Source organism: Abramis brama, assembly GCF_963993115.1.
Source record: "Abramis brama genome assembly, chromosome: 16".
In the NCBI taxonomy this organism is placed as follows: Eukaryota; Metazoa; Chordata; class Actinopteri; order Cypriniformes; family Leuciscidae; genus Abramis; species Abramis brama.
Genome location: NC_139978.1, coordinates 12,445,921 through 12,468,724, shown reverse-complemented (window position 1 = coordinate 12,468,724; position 22,804 = coordinate 12,445,921). Strand labels below are relative to the sequence as shown.

At 38.5% G+C, this 22,804-nt stretch overlaps 1 protein-coding gene across 2 annotated transcripts in view; it reads right to left on the bottom strand.

Moving 5' to 3' along the window:
* Positions 1-1,116: 1,116 nt before the first annotated feature.
* The window catches only part of pdlim2 (PDZ and LIM domain 2 (mystique)), a 67,393-nt gene continuing 45,705 nt past the window's right edge, over positions 1,117-22,804 (bottom strand). For both annotated transcript variants that reach the window (XM_084086417.1, XM_084086416.1), the window contains exons 7-10: positions 8,372-8,490; positions 3,618-3,757; positions 3,126-3,237; positions 1,117-2,303 (exon numbers count right to left, since the gene is read on the bottom strand). In XM_084086417.1, coding sequence (XP_083942543.1) covers positions 2,111-2,303; positions 3,126-3,237; positions 3,618-3,757; positions 8,372-8,490 — 564 coding nt within the window. In that variant the 3' untranslated portion in view covers positions 1,117-2,110. The remainder of the gene's footprint in view (positions 2,304-3,125; positions 3,238-3,617; positions 3,758-8,371; positions 8,491-22,804) is intronic.

The following is a 22,804-nucleotide window of genomic DNA, read 5'->3' as shown; positions in this document are numbered from 1 at the left end:
TTTACAGTGTCAAAAGCTTTCGTGAAGTCAAGAAACGCCGCCCGACAACCCCACCTTTGTCTAAGAGAGATAAATACAAACCTATTTGCCATCTCAGTTGAATAATTTGCTCTGAAGCCAAATTGCATTAATGCAATAGCAATTAACATAGCAAGATGCATAGCAAATAAACTAGTATTTAGATAATCAGTGATTTGCACAGCCATCAATTTCTCTGCAATCTTTGAGACTATATGTAAAATACTAATAGGTCTGTAATTACTAACAGCATGAGAATCTCCACCTTTCAATATAGGAACTACAGCAAATAACTTCCAAACACATGCGAACGTCCCCGGTGCATTCAAACGTGGCTTTGGCATCAACGGCATTACAAAGTAATCACGTTGAAAGGTCACTCGTGTTCCAGTTCAAAAAGGTACTGTAGGGCGAAAAACTCCATCTCATTTTCTCCTCCAACTTCAAAATCGTCCGAAATCGTTGGTTTACCTTTTAATCATTCATATTTTTTTTGTAAATGCCGTTTGATTTAGTCTTTGCACGTTCGCCTTGTAAACACTAGGTCGGTACTTCCACCTGTCACGCGTGACCTTTCAACATGATTACATAATGCGTGACACATCGCAGAGCTAGAGCAAGACCGGCATTTGTGGTTAAAGTATATAAATGTTTTTTTGTTTGTTTTTAAATAACTGATCGTTTCGCTAGATAAGACCCTTATTCCTCGGCTGGGATAGCAAGCCCTTTGAAGATGCATTGAAATCTTTCTTTTCGACTGAAGACAGACATGAACATCTTGGATGACAAAATCTTTATGACTTGTCTTAATAAAGAAACACTTCACCCATTTGCATTAAGCTTTGTATTGTTAGAAACCCAGTCATATTTTTGAATGGTCGTGCATTATTCCCTCATTTTCCCTTGAGATGGGAGAAATACAGATTTCAGTGTTGCAGTTCCTGCTTAAAATGATGTAAAAATCATCATTTTGCGTCATTCTAAGCAGGAAGTCCCATATCTAGGTAGAGGGGTTGAGACGAACACTCGTTCCTCATTTTTAATGCCCTTCCTCATTTTTAATACCCTAATGAAGCAAAATAGACAAAACACAATTCATCCGCTGATAATCAGTTTTTATTTGAAACGGAAAAGGTAAAGAGAGGCAACCCTACAAACACAATGTGAGGATTCACGATTCATCTAACCTTGGCTTGATGTTTTCACTCTGATACTCTTTTCTCCTGCATTCAAAGGACACAGATGTGTATCTGAGCATGATCAAACCTCTCTCACCCAAAAATACACAATACAGTCAAAATGAAACATGCAACCCTGAACACAAACAAGTGCGTGCAAAACCCTCCGCTCAGTCCAAATACAGTTTAAAGTGAAAAATAAACATATTTACACATTTATCATAATTTCTTAGATTTCCCTTATTTAATACAAAGCAAATGGCAAATAAACTAAATGCGTGTGGATGGAGGATTTGTTGTGGATGATGGTTTCTTTTTATGAAGGGAGAAATATACATCAAACTAAGAATCACTTCCAAGTAATCATCAAACCCTTCAAACAGGTGCAAACTGAAATATATGAAACCGTTTGCAACTATTCACACACACAAACACACTAAGGAAACCAGTCCTGTATGCATTAGCGCTGCTGATGCCCACTTGTAGCATCTAACCATTTGAATCACGGCTTTTGGAAAAGCTCTACAAATTTCAGCCAAAAATACAAACTATTTAAGATAAACCCAAGTTAAATGTCTATCGAAACAAGCTGTTTTCTAAGCATAATACAACATGTGGAAGTGGCAGGCAATGTAGAAATTCAACTGTAATATGCTGACTGTTATAGAAATAGCACACACTCTAATGCAGACGCCCCCTTCCAAATCCAATAGTCTCTAGTTGTTGGGTGTAACAATACCTGGAGGAGAAGACTCAACTGCGCCAGGTCCCAAAGCTTCAAGTGACATTTTGCCAAACCACTCTTATTTGGCTAACATTGGACAACATAACAATGAAATCATCTTCTCCTCCCTATGCTCCTAGCCAACTAGAGGAGTTGGAGGTGGTGTCAGGAGGGCGGCTGATTGGGCATCTCAGTGGTGTGGGGACACAACAGAGCGAGGGCTACCGCCGGGAGCCAGGTATCTTTCCCTGGCGTGTTTCTCACAGAACATGTTGTCCTCCACCCAAAAGTGGCCGCGCATCTTTAGGTTGAGTCCACATTCTGTACAGGTGTAGCACTCTGGATGACGGAAACAGTCATCTGTGATCCTCACAGCCTGAGTGCTGAAAGGGGAAGGAGAAATTTAATTTTTAAAGTCACTGTACACAAGGTCTGTTCTATAACTTAGCTGCCTACTTAGTAGTCAGAGAAGAGCTCATTATCTCATTAAGGCTGAAATACACTACACGATTTTTGCCTGATTTATAGTCTGGTTGATGGTAGTTGCCGAAAATCAGAGCCAGTCTACAGATTTTGAGCAGTCAGAGTTGACAGATTTAGTGTATGATGGGCACAGACACCCATTTCTTTAGCTTCAAACTCTGATTCCATCCAGTGTTTGATATTTTTAATTGATTTTAGAACATTGTTTTCATTTTACAGGCATCTCCTAGCAATAAAGCACATGTTTCTGTATTAATTTATTGTGTTCTGAATAACTTGAAAGTCTGGTAGTGTGTGAACCAAATTCATAAGGTGCTTTATGGGATGCCTTTTAAACAGCACTGAAGTACTGGCACTGAAGTAAATTAGATTGTTGTCAAAAGGTGGTACCTTTTGGAAAAACGTTCTTGTTGAGGACGCACCTAAGGTGCCTTAAAATGCTGTCTAGGTTTTGAAAAGTGTTTATCTCACTTTATGAAGGTGTTGAAATATACGAACGAATAACCACTGAGTTGGTTTTGTCTCAGTCGTACTCAATCATCAACTTTAATAAGCATGAAAAGATGATGAGAACGATTCTTCCCTAAAGGCTAAACATCACACAACACTCATCAAGTTACCGGCTCATTAGCCACTCAAGCAATCCCAGCGTGCCTGTGCAAAGGACATACAGTACAATGGAGTGTGTGCAGAAACTGAGGGATTCAGGCGTTTTATCTTACACAATACTGGTGCCACATTTTTCACAGGTGTGGTGTTTCTGCACTCCAGAAACAGAGGACGTGACCTTGGAAGGGCTTGGCGACAACTTGCTTGGAAAAAGGATGGCGCCCTCTGTGAATACAAAAATAAAATTACAGCACCTGGAGGAACATCATTTTCCTTTTACCTCCACCCACATTGCCTGTGTCCAAAGCTCACCTTCACTGAGCAGTTTTCAATTTATGCTTAATGTCCTTTAAAACATTAAGCATGCGCTAAAAGCTTTTACACCATGGTGTCTTCTGACAACCGAAATAAAACGTAACACTTTCTGATGATTTTCTTTTTCGATTGTTTTTTATAACCAATACCCAAGTTGGTCTATTATTATTGTTTCAATAATTTCGGAACAATTGTGAGAAATGTGAACTAGACTTTGTTCGATGTTCATTGAATGTCTAAGCCTGTGACATTAATTTCCCAAAGCACTCTTTTTATGCTGTCTTACAAACCTTTCTCATCAGCTTCCAGCACCTCCTGCAGCATCTTGAAGGTGTTGGATTGGCGAGGAGCCGCACGCGATTCTTTGTTCTCCTGAATCATCTTGTACACCTCTGATTCTCTGTCAAACCTCTGCATGGCAAAGTCTGAGCTGAAAGAGAGAAAGAGAGTTTATTCATCTACAAGTTAAACTTGACACCACCTTAAAAACACAACCAACCAGCAAGACACAATCCAACAGTGATGTGTATATCTGTAGTAAGAATGAAGGGCCTCAGAAATCTTCTTCCATCTCCATCTCTGGATTATGTAGAAAATATATCCATATTAGTGTAGCATTATGGAGGAATCAGTCCTGGTTTTGTACTACAGAAGAGATATGATTACAGATGCCTTTAAGGCAAAAGTGCTTATGCTTTCATGGCAACTTCATAAGTGATTCTGAGTCTATGGATAGTGTATAATGTCTGCTGTGCTATTTTGAGCAAATTATAACTCACAGTCTTGACAAGAAACCAATCTTCTCAAAGACTACAAAATCAATATCCCTTATGACAGATTTCATATTAAAAAGCTACGGTGTGTTAGATAATTAGGTATTTTACATTATGGAAAAACAGATAAAAAATTGGCCTTTCCACATTACTGGGTAGCAGAGATCTCTGTATTAACTAAACTTATGTGGATGAGAGTCATTCCTGCCTGGTAAATCTCAACACATGATGTTTCCATCAAAGTATAAGACTTTTTTTCTCTCCATTGTTCTTCCCTCACTCCTGTGGTCGACCCTAATCTCTCTGAATGCAGCAATCAGCAGATTGGGGTAGAATGTGAGTGGGGCTTTGAGAAATGGTGTGTGTTTTATGATGACAGGGTTAATGGGCTGATTAGAGTGCAGTTACAGTAGCCGTCCAGCGGGAGGTTTATGGCTGCATTTTTATGCAGTCATAAACAGAGCTTTCTTGTACACATGGGCATCCTATAACTGCTCTACACATATTGAGCCTTTGCCTTACAGACAAACTATACAGCCGAGTGGAAAACATACACGCATGAGAATAAACACTTTACCCACAAACATACACAACTGTTCAAAAGTGAGATCAGTAAGATTCAACTTTTTTTTAACAAAATGAATAGCAAAAACTTAACATTGATAAGATTTTTTTCTTAAGCAACAAATCATTAAAACAACTGAAAGGAGAAATGTCTGCTGAAAATTCAGCTTCTGCCATCGAATGAATACATTTAATTTTAAAATATAGTAAAATAGAACTTTTTGAATTGAAATGTTTAACAAATTACTGTTTTTACTTTATTTTTAATTAAATAAATGCAGTCTTGGGGAGTATTAAGAGACTTTCACATACACCAAATGACAAGTAATATCACCCAAGTTTATATGGTGTGTTTTTTAAGTGGCATGATTCTTTAACACATTCAAAACCTGCTCTTGCAACATTTAATAAGCCAGGGAAGACTGTTACTGCATATCAGTGGATGTATAAGAGAAATGGGGCGCATTTGGTTGCACTGCATTTTTTATGGAGTAAAGACTTGGGCTGCAGAGTGAGCGGTTTTGTAAAGGACTTATGTTGAAGTCTATTCTATGTTCCCATTTGTTTCTGTGTTCACTCCTGTGTTCGGTTTCCAATGTTGTCTTGCCTGCCTTGTTTGTTACCCTACCCTGATTATCTCCTGATTGTTCCTAGGTATGTCTTGTTTGCTTGTTTGTTCTTTGTCTGGTGTTGTCCTTCTATGGATGTTGCATGTGTGCTTGTCGGTTTTGTTTGCATTCCTTGTCCATTTCTGCAGGGTTTGAAATGAACACCTGCCAACCCGCCAAATGCGGGTAAAAATCAACTGTGGCGAGTAACGCTGTCAAATCACTAGCCAATTTGGCGTGTTATTATGTTTACTCACTTCGCTGGGGAATTTTGTGTAAGCCAAATCTGTGCAGATTTAGCACAAAGACTCAACTTGTGAGTCATCGTGATCTATTAAATACAGAGTACTGCGCAGAATCTGCACATATCTGGCTTACTTGAACATGCCCGTCACTACGTAACAAATAACGGAGCGCTTGTTCATTTGCATTGAAGCAATAGCAAAGATTAAAAAGCATTTGGTTAACAGAATAAAAAAAAACATTTTTATTTTCCAACATCCTACATGTTCTGTGTACTGTATTGGTCTGTCCACCTAAAAAGCTAATTTTAATCTACATTACTAACTAGCTTCAGCATCAGCGACTTTTTATTGTATGAAATCGGTGTCAATCAAAAGGAGATGCAGTCTTTCGACAGACCCTCCAATCATCACGCAGAAGCCCAGAGTCCGGGCCAGCCCACTCCTCATTCACACCCAGAGACGCTGAGCGTCCGTGGGCGGGACATAATCGCAGCATTTATCCAATGACCATCTAGTTTCGAAGCACTGAAAAAAACTGTTCAAAGCAGCCCCATTGAAGTCAATGGACGCTGGGCTTCAACAGGGAAATGTACTGTGACGCTACGGGAATGTATGAGAAGGAAATCGAGTCAGCCGACCTGCTATATGTAACTGATTCTGAACGAACTCGTCTTTGAGATGAACGTTTTCTAACGCATTTTTAGACAATAAAATGTTAACACAATAGTACATATTTGACCATTAATTTTTTGACATTATAGGGGAAGCCAAGCTTCCCTTGAAGTCTTAAAGAAATCCCTACCGATACATACATACATGCATACATACATACATACATACATACATACATATATAAGCTGTGATGTAGTTAATCATTTTCATTTCTTTTTTTTCTTTTTTGTTTTCTTTAGCTAGAAGAAGATCTGAATGGCCGGTAACTTAATTTAGAAGCCAAATTGGCCAGTGGGTAAAAAAGTTCATTTCAAACCCTGCATGTCTGTATTTAGCAGTTTTGCCTGGATTTAATATTACGTTTGTTTGAATAAATGTTTGCTGTATCTGGTTCCTACTTTTGTTCCTTTTTTTTTTTGAGCAAGCACACAACAGGATTGACAGGATTGGCCTTGTGATAGTTTGCTAATGAGTTAGTTGTCAAAACAAATGTTATCAGGATTTCTGTTTTGTGCAAAGGCCATGATATGGGGTGAGAAATGATTAACCAGTAGCCAAAACAATCCAACAGGACTCTTGCCCTGACAAAGAGTGAATGCTTATTACCGTAATGTCAAACAGAGGTGGAAAATTACAAAATCAAATCAGTCAAATGAGATTTAAAGTGTCCGTCATGAGGTTTTTTTTGAGTTTCTGGGTGTGGTTGTCACAAGAAACCTGCATGACAGCATCTCATAACTGACATGACTGTTTGCGTGTTGGAATGTGTGCTACCATATGGTACTGGACAAAAAGTAGCATGTCCAAGAAATGACCGAAAATTAAAAGAAAGGAGCATTTGGAATCGTCATTACTGAGGAAAAAGCATCTGAAGACACTATAAATCTCCAAATAAATGGCATGTTCACTATCTTCATGCAGACATGCTTCAAATTGAAACCAGACAGTGAGTTTGAGTTTCCACTGAAAACTCTCCCAGCACCTCTCAGTTCCCCACAGGGTCGATGGCTAAATTCATGGGGCACAGGACAACATTTTTATGGGTGCGCCACCTCAACTGTCTGGGACCAAAGAGTAGGTTATAGAATAGAGGATCATAGGGGGTCAAAGGAACCGGTTGTCCCCCTCGTGTTACATGCACAATCCCCTGACATAAATGAGTGCTGCAGTGGGGAAGTATTCAAGTTTCTCATTCTGAACATTTTAACGGCACCATTTACTGACGTAAAGACGACATATGCATAGAAAGAACATTCCATCCATCTGCAACCCCCTACAGCTGAAATATGATTACAATCTTGCTAAACAGGCTTCAGATTGAAAAGTGAAAACAGTCGACGCAGCATCATTACATTACAGTGCAGAGAACAGAGCGGAGCATATAGCCATAGTCTCACATTACGATATTTCATCTTCCCCTGCAGACTAGCCTGTCATTTGCCATGTAAGTTCGAGGAAGATGTCTGAATAGTTTGGACTTACCTCAAAAGCAAACAAAGACAAATTCCTATCCAACTAGTTCAACTCTTGTTGGAACAACAACAGAGCCTATGGTGACAACTGTACACACATACACACATCTAAAACTCAGGCTAACACGCACACACACACACCCCTCTCTGTTGAGTCTTGACGAGATGTAAGAAAGTTGAGAGTTTCAGTCTGAAAGGTGTGACTTTAGGCTGCCTAGTATTGGTTGACAGCAGAAAAGGGGTGTAGTTAATAGTTTTTGACATTTTCTTATTGGTTGAGAAAAAGGGGGTGGGGTCATTGTATGTAGAAGAGGGAGAAGGGTAAGGGGGAAATTTGGGGCAGAAATAATATAATCAATTTCTAGAAAGCAAGACAAAGTTAGAAAGAAGGCATTTTTGGGACATTGGCCATGTAGTGCGAGTCATTTAGCCATCTGACAGAAGGAGCCAAAATAAATCTGTTCTGAGAACTGTTAAATTGATGCAATAAAAACTATGCAATTGAACCAGACCTAACCTTCTCATTTTAAAGAAATTATCTTAAATAAATAATTAAATACTGTATGCAATTTATTTCCATATTACATATTAATATATTAATACATATTTGTAAAATTATAATTTTAATCATAATTTTATTAGTAATGTAGATTAAAATGTTCTTCTGGGTGACCTGAGAGGAGAAACAAGTCAAATGTGCATATATGTACCTGCGTCGAGGGGAAACAGGAGGCTCTCGTTCAATGGGGCTGTGTGGAGAGTATCGTCCAGGGGGAGTTGGAGTCCGACTTGATACGGAGTTACTGCGGAAATCCATGGAAGAGATCTCCTACAGAATACACAGAACATAGGACAGGTCAGAATAATGCACTTTGCAGTGTTAGCTGTACATCCCTAAGATTGTGTGTGTGTATGCTCATTGCTCAGCAGATGTCGGAAAAATCCCAGGATCTTCCCTCGGTCTCATACCCCATGCTGAGGCACATGCAGCTGCTTAGAGACGTCTGGGGTTGAGCAACCTTGTGTGTGTGTGTAAGCTCAGTCCAAAGGCCAGAAATACTGCCACCCTTGTTTTTTCCTTAATAATGATAAAATCCAGGAAGTACCAAGATATTTAAGTGCAAATGTAACCAGCATCAGAAAGTAGCCTACTTTTCAAAATGGTAAAAAATAAATAAATTTGGTTAAAAAAAAAAAAAAATTACTACAGACTTTCAAAGACAGGATTCTGGGAAAAAAATAAAAAAGGCCTATTTTTTATGTTTATCATAATATTTTAAACAGATACAGTGCTATTTATGAAGTTTTGCAAACTGATTTTGGAAATTTGAAGGGTTTTCTGTACAATGACACCGTTTTTTTTTTTTCTACACTGTGTGTGTGTAGGGTGAAATACTGCTCTTCCTTCAAGTAGCCAGCAACCCAGATCTATATTGCATTGAAAATCACATTCCAGCTCACACCAGAACAGAGTGACAGTTCGAACATTAGAAATGTATTTCAAAATCCAGATGAAATATAAGTAGCGTGGACTTAGTTGTGGATTGGATGAAGGCACATCTGCAGTGACTGTAAGAAAGGGAAGGGCATTAAACGGACAATGTGATTTGATAAGTCCTGCATCCGTCACCAGAGAGAAGTCTGTGGTTTCAACAAAAGGTCGAGTTACGAAATTACCTTTACGTTACCTTCATACACACACACACACACACAATTCCACACCATAAATCACACTATACCAAAATCCACATAATGGATGTTTAAGATGATGATGAGATCCCTATTCCAGATCAATAAGTGTTCCAGATTAGATCCCACACATGTGAAAATGAAGAATGCTTTAATTGTTCTAGAATATACTGGGGGGAAAATCCTCCATTAGCTGATAAGAAAAAAAAAAATGCAAAGGTCAAAAAGGACAGAAATGCATTCAGATCTGTGAGTGAGATTTTGTACAGGCAAATTCCTAAGAGTTTCCTCATGGAACATGATTTGATAAACTCTGGAGACTGTTTAAAAGAATAATTAATGTGGAGACAGAACACAAACAGGGGGACAAAGATAATAAAACAGAGCAGGTGGGAGAAACTGATACCTAATACCAGGGGTGCAAAACTTCCTGGAGAGCCACAGCCCTTTAGTTCCAACCCTGCTTCAACACTCATAACCTGTAGGTTTCAAATAAGCCTGAAGGACTTGATTAGCTGGATCAGGTGCTTTTAATTATGGTTGAAGCTAAACCCTGCAGAACTGTGGCCCCTCCAGGAACTGAGTTTTGCACACCTGACCTGAGTATGTTTACATGACAACAATGTAAAACCGGAAAAGTTTGACAGCCGACAACGTTGTCAAAACCATTCCCTTTCACGCGGATCCAGGAAACGACTACAAAGCTCTATTCATGCCAGGTCAGTTTTTGGAGATGTCACTTAGTAAAGAAACACTACGTGCCTATAGACCGAACACGCATGCGCATGTCACCGTTTTCACAAATTCGCTTTTTTGTAGTTTACACAGAAACGATAAAGGTATTGCTTTGAAAAACTTACGCTTTGAATCCCGTTTGCAGGCCCCCAAAACACTGTTGTCGTGTATACGAATGGCCAAACGCATAAAGAGTTTTCTGTTTTTAGTTGAAAATGCTGTGTAACGCCCCTTCCTTAGACCACGAGACACACTTCCAACACCTCATGGCTTTCCTCACACATCAGGACAAAGGATGAAAAATTGATTCCTAATTCCTAAAGCTGGAAGTATGCAGATCTGTCAACATTTCAGCTAGTCTTAGTGTCCAGATAATCTTTGACTGTGATCTTAGCAGGATTCTTGGCCACAGAGACTGAGTACAATCGATTTCACATTCACAAGAGGAGCAGCTGTGTGGAAAGTTTTTCGTGCTGGTCTTGTGAGTTCCTGATGGCCGTGCATATCTACCGGAACTGTTGGGAAAGAGATGAGAGTGATGGAGAAGGCATGCTAACAGATGTTTGGCCCTAATGCTGATTGATGTTGTCCTGGGCAGCTCTTTTGACACCAGCTGTACTAAATGGAGGAGTCTGTTCCCAGGCCAGCTCCAAAATGACAACTTCCACCTGGGGCTTATTGGCTCCATCCATCAAGTTTCACAAAAGTGCAGCCAAGAGCATTTCCGCCCACTTGAAGCAATTATCAGCTGCTGTGACGATCAGTTACACTGCTGGAAAGTTTTGGCGGTAAACACTAAAGCAAACTCAACTGAGAACAGATTTGCATTCAAAAATTCTTTAAACACATTTGTGACCCTGGATCACAAAACCAGTCTTATGTTGCACGGGTATATTTGTGGCAATAGCCAACAAAACATTGTATGGGTCAAAATTATAGATTTTTCTTTTATGCCAAAAATCATTAGGATATTAAGTAAAGATCATGTTCCATGAAGATATTTTGTAAATTTCCCACCTTAAATATATAAAACATTTATTTTTGTGAATGGATACAGCACTATCGCCAATAGAAATGGACAACTTTAAAGGCGATTTTCTCAATATTTCGATTTTTCTGTACCCTCAGATTCCAGATTTTCAAAGTTGCATCACGGCCAAATATTGTCCTATCCTAACAAACCATACATCAATGGAAAGATTATGTATTCAGCTTTCAGATGATGCATAAATCTCAATTTAAAAAAAAAAAATTACCCATAAGACTGGTTTTGTGGTCCAGGGTCACATTTAGCAAGTAAGAATACAGAAAAATTAGGTAAACGGTGTTACTTTCTGTGAACTGTCAAGTCGTGGGAAAAAGTTACATTTCAAATAAAAATGAACGGGGAAAACAATGAACTAATGCACAACCCCAATCCAAAGTCTTATTGGCGGCATATTATTTTCATATGCAGCCAGAAAAAATTTATTTCATATTTCAATAAGGTGAAACAAATATTTAAATGTAAACTTTTTTTATATCTATATAGAATTGCTTCTTTTACTAACTCTTAATAAATGTATTATATTAATAAAAAAAAAGGTTTATACATTAGATTCCTATATAGTTTTATACATAAGATTGTTAATAGATTAATTGGGAGACTAGATGTATACATTTTGGGGGTAAACCTACTGACACATCTTGCCCCACTATCCCTTAACGGTTTGACATTGAGGAGGAAAAAAAGGCAGGAGGAGAGGGTTGTAAATTACTGCAGAGAGGTGTAAATTAAGAATCCGACCACTAGGGGGAGTCATATACAAGTTAAATATCAATCTTATGAAGGAGGACACAGTCAACTTCCAATAATTTTTCCTTAAGCACTGTTATGGTTTTTATGAGTAACCCATTGCTAACAACATGTCTCTGAGTCAAAAAATGGATTAGTTTATTTAGATAAGTTGTAAGAAGGAAAGTGCCCATTTTCCCTTGATCCAAACAAAAGTTTCCTGTAGTCTAAACTTCTTCTGGATGGCAGCAATGGCATCCAGGCATTCAAACAAACTTCATGGAAAAGTATTTGCTTTTGTATGTCCATAATTTGAGAACTCCTTTCTCACTGTGTTGCTTTCTTCTTTTCTCCCCCCACCCCCACTCTCTCTCATCATTCTCTCATTTTTATTCACAATAAGTATGTGACTATTAATTTCAGTGCATGTTCATAGGTCTTGGTCAACTGGTCCAATAATCAATGCGAATCACACAAAGCACACTTGTGGTATTTTCTAAGTTTTCAAACTCGCATCAAGTGCAACCACTAAAAATACTCTGGCACCAGTCACATTTTTTCTAGTTTTCAATATTTTCATCCATCAACCCTATCCCTTTGTTCCTTCCCCGTTATGTAATCACCTGTCATCGGTTAGCAATCGGTTAGTTCTACCCTAAAACAAACGAGTCAACCTAAATTAAAAATCAAGCAGATCAATGTTGCCGTTTCTTAACACAATCTGACAAGATTGGCAGAGAGCGAGTTTACCCTCACACATACCCAGGCACAAATCTCTGGAAATAGACCGTGCCAAGGACTTCTGTCAAACCGACACAGACCGGGAGTAAACTAGTCCAGAGCGTTGATGCAGGGTTGCCATGAGGTAATGGAGAAACAATGCAACAGAGTTTGAAAATGAAGAAAATTAAAGTGGGTGATGCTCAGGGCAGTGCCCTTACCAAATTGCAAAAGGCTGCGATTTAACTATAAATGAGTCTAAACTAAAGTCTGTGCACAGCATGTTTCAGAGTAAAGCGCGTTGGGAACATAACGTATGCCACTGCGCCAGCTACGCTGTATGTATTGTTGCACTTTGTTATTGTATTACAGAATTTCATAGATTTGTAATTAGACGTGTTTGTAAACCTGTTTTCCGCCAAAATAAAAGCTCAAGTTTAATGCATGAAAGCGAAGAAATTAAGACATAAGTATTGTAATTTTACTACTGTAAAGTAAAATAAGTAATATACTGATTATGAAATATACATTTTTCATTTACATTTCACAGTGCAGTTGTATTACAACAGTAATACATTGTCTTTGGGAGAATATTATTATTATTATTATTCAAAAACACCAGTGTAAATATAATGTGGACAGACACTATCACAACTAAAAAGAGGCTTGAGTCCACTTTAAAGTCCAGGTAGAAGTCAATGCAAAGACTTTTTTCTCTGGTCAATTTGGTCACTCAATTTTGAACTTTCAAAGCACAACTTAAACAACATAATGTATTAGATGGACTGAGGTTCACTTGCCCATAGTCTGTGGGAAACACTGGGGGGAGAGGGAGCAATTAGTTTGGACCAAGAAATCGAACCAAGTGTGAAAGCACCCTAAAACAGCTATATTGCAAAATGGTTCAAACAATAGTCCGTCACACTTAAAATTCAGTGAGGGGAGACTTGACAGCTGGACATAACATGGATCTGGTGAAAAGAGTAGGAATTCTCCAGGCCTCAGGTATGACAAGATTACCCCCCAAAACAGTGTTAGACACAAATGGCCCGCTGAGGGCTTGCAGCTGTAACTCACTGAGCTGGCACTGCTCTCGCCTGCTTATAGATGCGGTACGGTACCCATCAACAGCACACAGTTAAGATCTAGACAAGCTTGCCAGGAATGCAGTCAAACCCAAACACGATCAGAATGGGAGAAACAAACAGACTCAGACATCGAGGCAGAAGGAAGAGAAGGTAAAGTGCCATTGCCATTCCATTAATTGACTTGAAATTAAATCCAAAATCCAAACAGGTCAATCGGATTTGTGCTTGACCATTTATAGTGTTGGTGAAGTGTTGTTTTACTGGGGAAGGGGTGCATTCCCTTCGTGCCCTGTGTCTGTGAGGATGTAAGCTGTGTTTGTGTTGGACTGAGGTTATGAGAAGGAAAGGAAAGGAAGTCCATGTGCAATCATAGGCTTTTCCTCAAAGACCAAACACACACACAAACACACATACTCAAGTCTATCTTCTGGCTGGCACAGGTCAGTGTGCTTGATTAGCTTTCATCCGTACCGTAATCAGGATCTCTAAACATCCCCAGGAAAACACTGCACATACACAAACATTAACACGCACCAGACTATCTACAAGACCATCGGTGGCGCTTCTGCTTCTGATTACTCAAAATGGTGAAGGATGAGCTCATGATTATTAATTAGATTATGTACTAATATTAAAATGAGAACATTTCCAAAAAACAAATGCAGACAATTACAATGGGGTGTGTATGGTGAGGACACTTACAATAAATTTACCATGGTAACCAGTGTCCACAAAAATACAATAGTTAAAAAGGATGTTAATATCTATCAGATCTCTTTCGAGCAGTGTTAAGAACATGTCAGTTTGTTTCATTTCTTTTTTTAAAATACCATGTTCCCACAGTAACCAATGTCTTTAATGTAGAAAAATAGCCATATAACCAAAAATATCTCTAGTAACTATAGTTTTTTGATAAACTATGGTTACCATAACAGTTTTTTTGTAATCTAAATAAGGCGAAGGCAACTAATGTGTCATATATCCTCTTCTGATAAAACTGTGCTTGTGCACAAGATTACACTTGCAGCACAGTGATGTTTATCTAGTCCTATTCTTGCATAAGGGCACAAATTTTCTGAGTTTCAACGAACGCTTTAGATTTTGTCCTGCGGTCAGCAGTGCATCATGGGAGCTGCAGGGCTTCAATATAGAGACAGTTTTACACAATGAAAAACGGGGAAAGAATCAAAAAATAATTGCCTCTTTTTAACTGAAAGGTTAGACTGCCTTACATGCGTTATATTGAGCTTTACAATTTCTCTCATTCATTTCTACGAGTAGTTATTCTCTGCTTTTTCCATACAAAAATGTGCACACAATTGCATGCGACTAGATTTAGCCTGCTTTTTATAATGGTTTCAATTTCCAAAGCTATCACTGTGAGTATTTTTATAGTGACGTGCCACGGGTTTCTTTAAGATAATAATGTAAAAACCACACGTATGATTTTGATTTAGCACCCTTGTGGCACACTTGTGCACGGCAACTCCCTTCTACACACGAGCCATAACATCTCTGTTTGGGGCTTCCTGCCGCATGATTAATTTTGTGTGGTACATATGGCATGAATATGTATCAGAGGACACAGTGCAGCACATGCAGGGGGAAAAATAAACACTGTTCACTTTGAGATTAGGCACTGGGGTTTAGCACACTCGCTGTATGTAGCCAAGTCTTCGGCAGAGCTTCATGGAGATGTAGAGTTTATTAGAAGAAGTTAAGATCTCTCACTGCAGATCAGGATTTACAGATGCTGTAGTCAGCATGTTTCATTTTGAAACACTGAATGGTTTGGTCTGATTGGAGCAATGAATTGTGGGTACTTCTCAAAAGAACTTTAAGTACAGCTTTAGGGTTACCCACCTAGATCTTAAAACCCTTAGCTGCATCACAGTGATATGAAAAACGCGGAAATGAGGAAAACTAGTTCTGGTGTTTCAGATCGTCCATATGCCCCCAGAGCATGACATCATCACCGGCTAACATTCATCTACCTCAAGGGAAGATCATCACAAGACTAATGGAGAAACAGATGGGGAAAGAGTAGTAATGAGGATTTCCTGGTTATTTTCTTCTTCCAACTTATTTTTCTGGAAATGAATTAAATTTGCTTGTGTTTCATTAAGTTTGTAAAATGTGTTCATTTATTTTTAGGCCCGTTTAATTTTTGTTCGTTTCAGTTAACTTCCATCTTTTTGTGTGGACTTTGTTTGAAAATGACTTTCGTTATATCTGCCCCTGTATATTATTTTTTGGTCCTTTTGGTTGGAAGAAATAAATCTTATCCGTTCACTACCGGTCCTGCCTGTTCTTGGCCATGACCACCACAGTCTAGTTTTACAAACCAAACGTATTAGAAAAACGTTTAGTAGAAAAAACAAGAGCGTCTCTAGATCAGTGGCTCTTAACCAGGTGTCAGAAAACTTCAAAAGGGACCTCAAGATGACTTAAAAATTAAGATAACTTTATTTGAACTTTATATGAATATATGAGGAAACCTAATTTTTTTAATGTAATTCTTAGACTTCTTATTCAAATTCTAAGTGTTAAGTGCAATGATATGGTAACATTATGCTGAAGGCTGCTTTTAAATGAACATTTACTCAAAGCAAAACTTACAGCTTGTTTGCGTTCGTTGTGGTTTACCGTAAAATGAGAGGTCTGTGTCTTTATTAAAATCAACAATCAACAATTTATTTCTCATCCACCCGATTTTGAAATGTCCACAATTTTTTGAAATGTTATTTATTTTATTTGACCCGCTGATTTGAGTCAAACAGTTTGAGAACCACTGCTCTAAATGATACATGCCAAACGCTGTAATAATTGGACCAATGGCCTTGTATGAGAAAATGAAATTAACAAAATTCCAAAAAGAAAACCCACGTGACCATCTGATTCATGTATGCTGTAGGAATCTGAGTTACAAGCGAAAACATCTGTTGAGATTCAAAAGGGATTGTGTCACCGTTTTGGTCCGTTAGAAATGTTAGAAAAGCATTTTTTTTTTTTTAAGAAAACATTGGAAATTGATCAAGACAGAAATAGGATATCATTTGACCATATGATCCAGGAATGTTAAAGGATCCGTAATTTACAATAAAAAACGTAAATTAAACCTAGATTCACGTAGATGTTTGTGTACATAACACATGCCCTTCTTATCTCCTTAAACTAATTCAGACAATCTTCATTGGGCAGATACATGTGACTTTGAACTCATTCAGATGCTTTTGATTTGCTTGTGAGTGTGGTGTAAGGACACGCATGTTTACTAAAAGTACATCAAACGCAGACGTTCAGCATGTGCAGAGAAACACAGAGACAATGAATGAGAAATTCTAAGCATGTGTTTGCATGTTGCTACTCCAGACAGCGTGACACAGTCCTGACCCAATAGTGTCACAACAATGTTATTATGTTTATGTGAGGAATACTATGCAGCAACTATGCATGACGGCTATAGCAAGTCAAAATTAAAATACAATTTCAACAAATAACCAAAGGATACGCATCACACAGCTGCAACGAGCACATGCGGACTTGGTTAAGATGTTTAGTTGAATCTGCGATGGTAGTTGATGCCAGCTGTGCCGGTTTCTGTAGGGCACAAACGGCTGACCTCCAGAGACTTTTATACACTATGGTCTCTACAGTTTAAAAACAACGATGCAGTAACCTCAAAGACATCCAAAGAGTGACCGTTTTACAGGCAGATGGGAAATTCACTAGACTCATTCAAGACATAAAGGTGACAAAGGTGTATAGACTTACGGAGTGAGACTTCCTCTGGGCAAGAATGACCAAGGGAAGCACACTTCCAAGGGATGACTTACCAAGCTTTAAAATAAGCTAAACGGATAAAAATGACATTGTATTTCTTATTTTTTATTTGTGCCCTTTATAACAAGAACCAGAGGCCAGATTCACAGATTCTTAACATCTTAACATCGAGTCATGTCACGGTGGGGGAATTTTCACACCGGCAAATAGACTTGCAACACCGGGGGCGGGGGTGAATTTACTACTTATGCCCGTCTCCCTTGCCAGGGTATGGGCCGCCAACCACAGATCTCCAGATTCCTGTCTTTGGCCATTCTTTCCAGCTGGTTCCAGGTGTAGCCCATCTTGGTGACGTCAGCCTCAAGGTTTCTTGGAGGGCCTCTTTTCCGCTTTCCTTGGAGGTTCCACTTCAATGCCTGCCTGTTGATGTTTGGTTGATGTTTTACGAAGAGTGTGCCCTATCCATCCCCATCTTTTCCTGATTTCTTCCTCAGCAGGGAGTTGGTGAGTCCTTTCCCAACGGCTAAGTTAAATTGGCAGATCTTTGTTGCCGAGGACAAGTCTCTGGAGTTCCAGATGTTGTTGAGCTGTATGTAGACCACTCTTGCTTTGCAAATCCTTGCACTGACATCTGCGTCTGTACCACACTGTTGGTCAATGATTCTGCCCAGGTAGGTTTACAAAATTAAGACTGGACATCTTCCAGGGTACTTCCATTCAGCGTGACTGGATCTTTGTCTTATTCACTGTTAATGTTGAGGCCAATCTGAGATGATATAGTTGACACTACATCCGTTTTCTCTTGCATCTGCTGTTTGTTGTGGGAGAGAAGTGCAAGGTCGTAAGCAAAGTCCAGGTCATCGAGCTAGGTCCACGAGGTCCACTGGATTCAGTTATTTTGCTCTCTCGTGGATTCTTTCATAATCCAGTCAATAGCAAAAAGGAACAGAAAGGATGACAGCAGGTATCCTTGTGGATTTAGGGTATAACATTTGTTTATAATTTGCGGGCATCAGGAAGCTTCTAACTGAGCTCCAATAATGACTCGTTTTGTGGGATTGTTTTGAAAGTAAAAATTATTTTAATAATAATATAAAAAAATTATAAATCACAAACTACTAGAAAAGTCATGTAAATTCATTGGTAATAAAAAGGTTAAACATTCAGTTATTGAAACTTCTGAAATGATGGAATCTATTTATTTAAAAATATTCCATTTAATTTTAAAATTACTGCATATTATAATATAACATTCCTGGAACACACACAGAAGTACCAGAAATATATTTGAGGGCCTTCAAATACTGTCTTAGACTATGGGATTTTGGTAAAAGCAAAGTGACCCAGTGCAGATCTGTGTAAGAACCCATTTTACCCAGTGTAAAATGTGGCAGAACTTCTCGTTGACACAATGTTCAAAATTAAGTGCTGAATTAGGTGAAGGGTACAAAATACTCAAAAGTAGTACTCTTTAAAGAAAAAAAAAGGAAAGAATGTCAAATGGTGCTACAATGGTTTGGTGGTTGATGCATAATGATTATTGGTGTCCAGCTGGATTGCAGTTTTTCCATTTATGTGAATCATGTTTTACAGTCTCGCATTCAGAAATAAATACTGCCAGAAGACTAAAACATCATGTTGTAAACAAGGTGAACTGGGACATTTGCATTTGTGTGGCCAGAAACTGTGATACACAAAAACTTAACAGAAGAACAATGCCAAGGGCATATTTTCAAAGTACGCCACAAGGAATTCAGTGTGCACACGGTGGTCGAAATCAGTGCTACCATAACAGCCTCAGAGTGCGTAGCATGCTGGACAATACCAGCACACACTTCTTTTCTAATGAAGAAATGTGAAAGTGGTCCAACTGTAGCCGAGAATCAAACTCATTAGGCATCTGGTAATCATTAGGACCTTGTTAAAGCTGTGGACTTCATGAAGATTATTATGGCCCCCAACCTCCTTTCCACACTTGAATCTAACCCCAGAAAAAGGAAAACTGAGTGACAAAAACAGAGACAGAGACAGACTCTGTCACCACTAGTTACCATGTCTGAATGTCCTTAAATGGATGGTAGTTAATTTTTTTTTTTCATCCATTTTTCTGTTTTTAGGACTCTTTCATGAACGAAATGCTTCACATGTAACTCATAGCTAAATCATAGTAAGTCGAGCTTGATCCACGTTAAATGTCAGATCAAGTCTTGACATTAAAGTGTGTACATTCAGAATCTAAGTACCATTAAACGATCCTAAAAGTTGAAATAATACACTTTAAGCGATACAAATAGTATCATGCTTTTATTCCAATGAAAAGAGGGTATGCGTCCAAACACAGGCATGATCTGTTGTACGGTCTACAGTATGAAGAATGAACAGGAAAGAGACGACAAAAAACAAGAAGTTATTGAATTAAAGCTTAAAGTCTGGGCCGGCGGCTCTGCATCACTCATGCTAATAGAGATAATGATCTCCATCTAAACCATGCCTGACAGTTGATGGAGTTTATGGAGTTTATGGAGTAATTAGTGAGCTTTATAAACCACTGCTTGATAGGAGCCACCTGGATGAACCGTGTCTCCTGTTCTCTGCTACTGGTCTCAGTATCACTTTGTCTGTCTGCCTTCTGTTTAATTTGCTGTTTGTGTCTCTCCACCTCTTTACTACAGAAAGTCAGTCATAGTAACCGTTTCTAAGGATGTTGTCATGCAGGCTTTAGGGGTTAACGTCACTTTTCTTTAGGCCCTGAACCTGGTCCCTTGTTTTCAAAAAGTAAGCTGCGTATGCACGGTGTGTGCTAAAATTTTGTACTGTTCTTATGATGAAAATTACATTATGCGGACTGTCTGCGGGCGGAAGCAGAATGCAGGCAAGACGTATATAAGACGTAAAAATATACGTATATCTTGAACAGTATAAGAAATACTAACATATACTAATATACGGCTTTAGAAATGACTAATTTAATATAAATAAATAAAAATAATAAACCTCTGGAATACAAAAGTGTTTTAACTTCCTGTTTTTTTTGTGTTATTGGTTTGAAACAACATGAGAGAGAGGGTATGACAATAAAAATATCATACTCATGTTGTTTCAAATTTGCATGTTTATTTATTTTTTCTATGATTTCTCTTTAAAGTGTAATTTTTGGAACAATATTTGGAGCCTGATGTGACAGAGCAAGAGAAAGATTCTTGGTTACCTCGACAATGTATGGAATGTTGCCAGTCCATCCAGGTCTATTCAGTAAAACTGCACTAAAAACCAGGCCCCATCTCGGCACGAGCAAAAACTGCCCCATAAACCCCAGCAGGTTTAGGTCTTTCAGATCAGTTGCCATGGGACGGTATGGTGACACTGATATGGTAAGAAACCTCTAGATTTATCAACAGCAGACTATTAGTGTCTACCACACTTGCAAATTTCAACACAGAGCCCCCATGTTTTCAGGTCCAACCTGAAATAGTACTTTGTCCCATCTCAGGAAGCGAGAAAAAGGAAGAGAGGTGGGAGGAGGAAGACAGACCAAGCCAAAAATGATTTTAGTCTGTGCTCTGGAAGCGCAAATCTTATTAAATCTTTCCCAAGAAACAGTCTAAGGAAGCTGACGGGTAAGAGACTTGTTTTGAGGCTGGGACAGCAACTGATCGACCGTTTGCTGCGGGCCAAGCCTTTATTTGTGTTCTGAGGCAGAGACCGCAAGCGAGCGCTCCAGTGAGCCACACCCCCCGAGTGAGTGTGCTCCAGCATGCACAAACACGCTCACACACACACACACACACTGGATGGTCTGTCATCAAACACAAAATAGAGGGTGAGCCCATCTTTATAAGAGTAGGGCCACTTCACCCAGCTGAACTGATTGAGAGATGAGATAGAGCACGCCAGTATTCTGCCACACTGAGTGGACACAAATGAGAGAAAAATATTTAAGAGAGGAACTTTTGTAAAGAGAATATAAATACTTCTGATATTTTTATTATATATGGCTAAGAGAGTATGCGTTTGCACCCGTGATAGATTGTAACTACCGGATTTTCTGTAAAATAATTGGCATCGGCTCAAAATCGCACAAGTTTATCGCTGCGTCCGAAATCACGTGCTGTCTGAGTAGGTCCATACTTTGTGACCGCTAAAAACTTACGTTATAGTATGAATATAATCTGGACGTACTATATCCACTATGTTGTTACGGTCATGGGACTTTTCGCCTACTGTTTTTTGAATACTATGTATTTAGACATACTACTCTTCTGGCGTACTGTTTTTCACATACTATTTAGTAGGGAAGTATTTGATTTCAGACGCAGCGTGCAAATAGTATATATGCAGGCAATATGGTCGCCAAGTGAGCTTTAACATTGTATTTTTGTGCAAAATATTTAGTTAAACAATCATTCTATAAGTCGAAAGCTGGTGACGACAGTGTTTAAGAATGAATGTTAGTTGTATCAGTTGTATTTAGTATGATGTTCTCAGTTTGTGCAGTGCTGTCACGTTAAATGTTTTCTTTCCAGATAAATACTGCTCTGTAGAAACTGCTTAGATTGTAAGTATATACTTAAAAAGATATTATGGTTAGATGACTTCAATGATGTACAAAGCTTTTCTTTAAACAGTAGCTTATATTGCAGCTATCTTTGAACATGACTATTGTATCTATTTTTAACTACATTAATTTAGCTCGCAACTTTTGAAAGCAGTTTCAGACCTTTGTCAACACTGTCAGTGCACAGTTTTTACTTTGGGTAAAAGCAGGCATAAACTCTGCGATTTCAGCAAGGTTACCATCTCACACTCTACAAGTAGATCACATACGATGTAAAGCCAAACCTCACGATTTGTGTGCTCACACTATACAACCCGATCATCGAGCTGCTCTAATGTGTGAAATATGCACCATAGCCACCGTGACGGGTTGCGCTGATAGACCATGAAATTGAATATCCAGAGATATCGTCAAAAGCATCAGCTATCGATAAAGATGATTTAGCATTTCCAATTTATGTATTCAATTATTATTGTTATTAAGATTAGGCCTACTTTTATTATTAAATTGCTATTAAAATTAATTTGCCCCACAATAATTCATAGCACATAACCGACGTGCTGCAAAGATAAAAGTTTAGATGGATTAGCTTACTCCTCTTTGAAAATGATTTAAAAACATTTAGATTGGTTATACAATCAATAATAGGCCTATAATCAAAATTATTATCAGTCTATATGTCTGAACACTGCAATAATCAGTAATCAATGACAATTAAGAGCAGCTTTATTTCAAAAACTACTTGTTTAACAAAATAATCTTAAATTTTTTTCACTACGTAGGCCTATATGGGCCACAC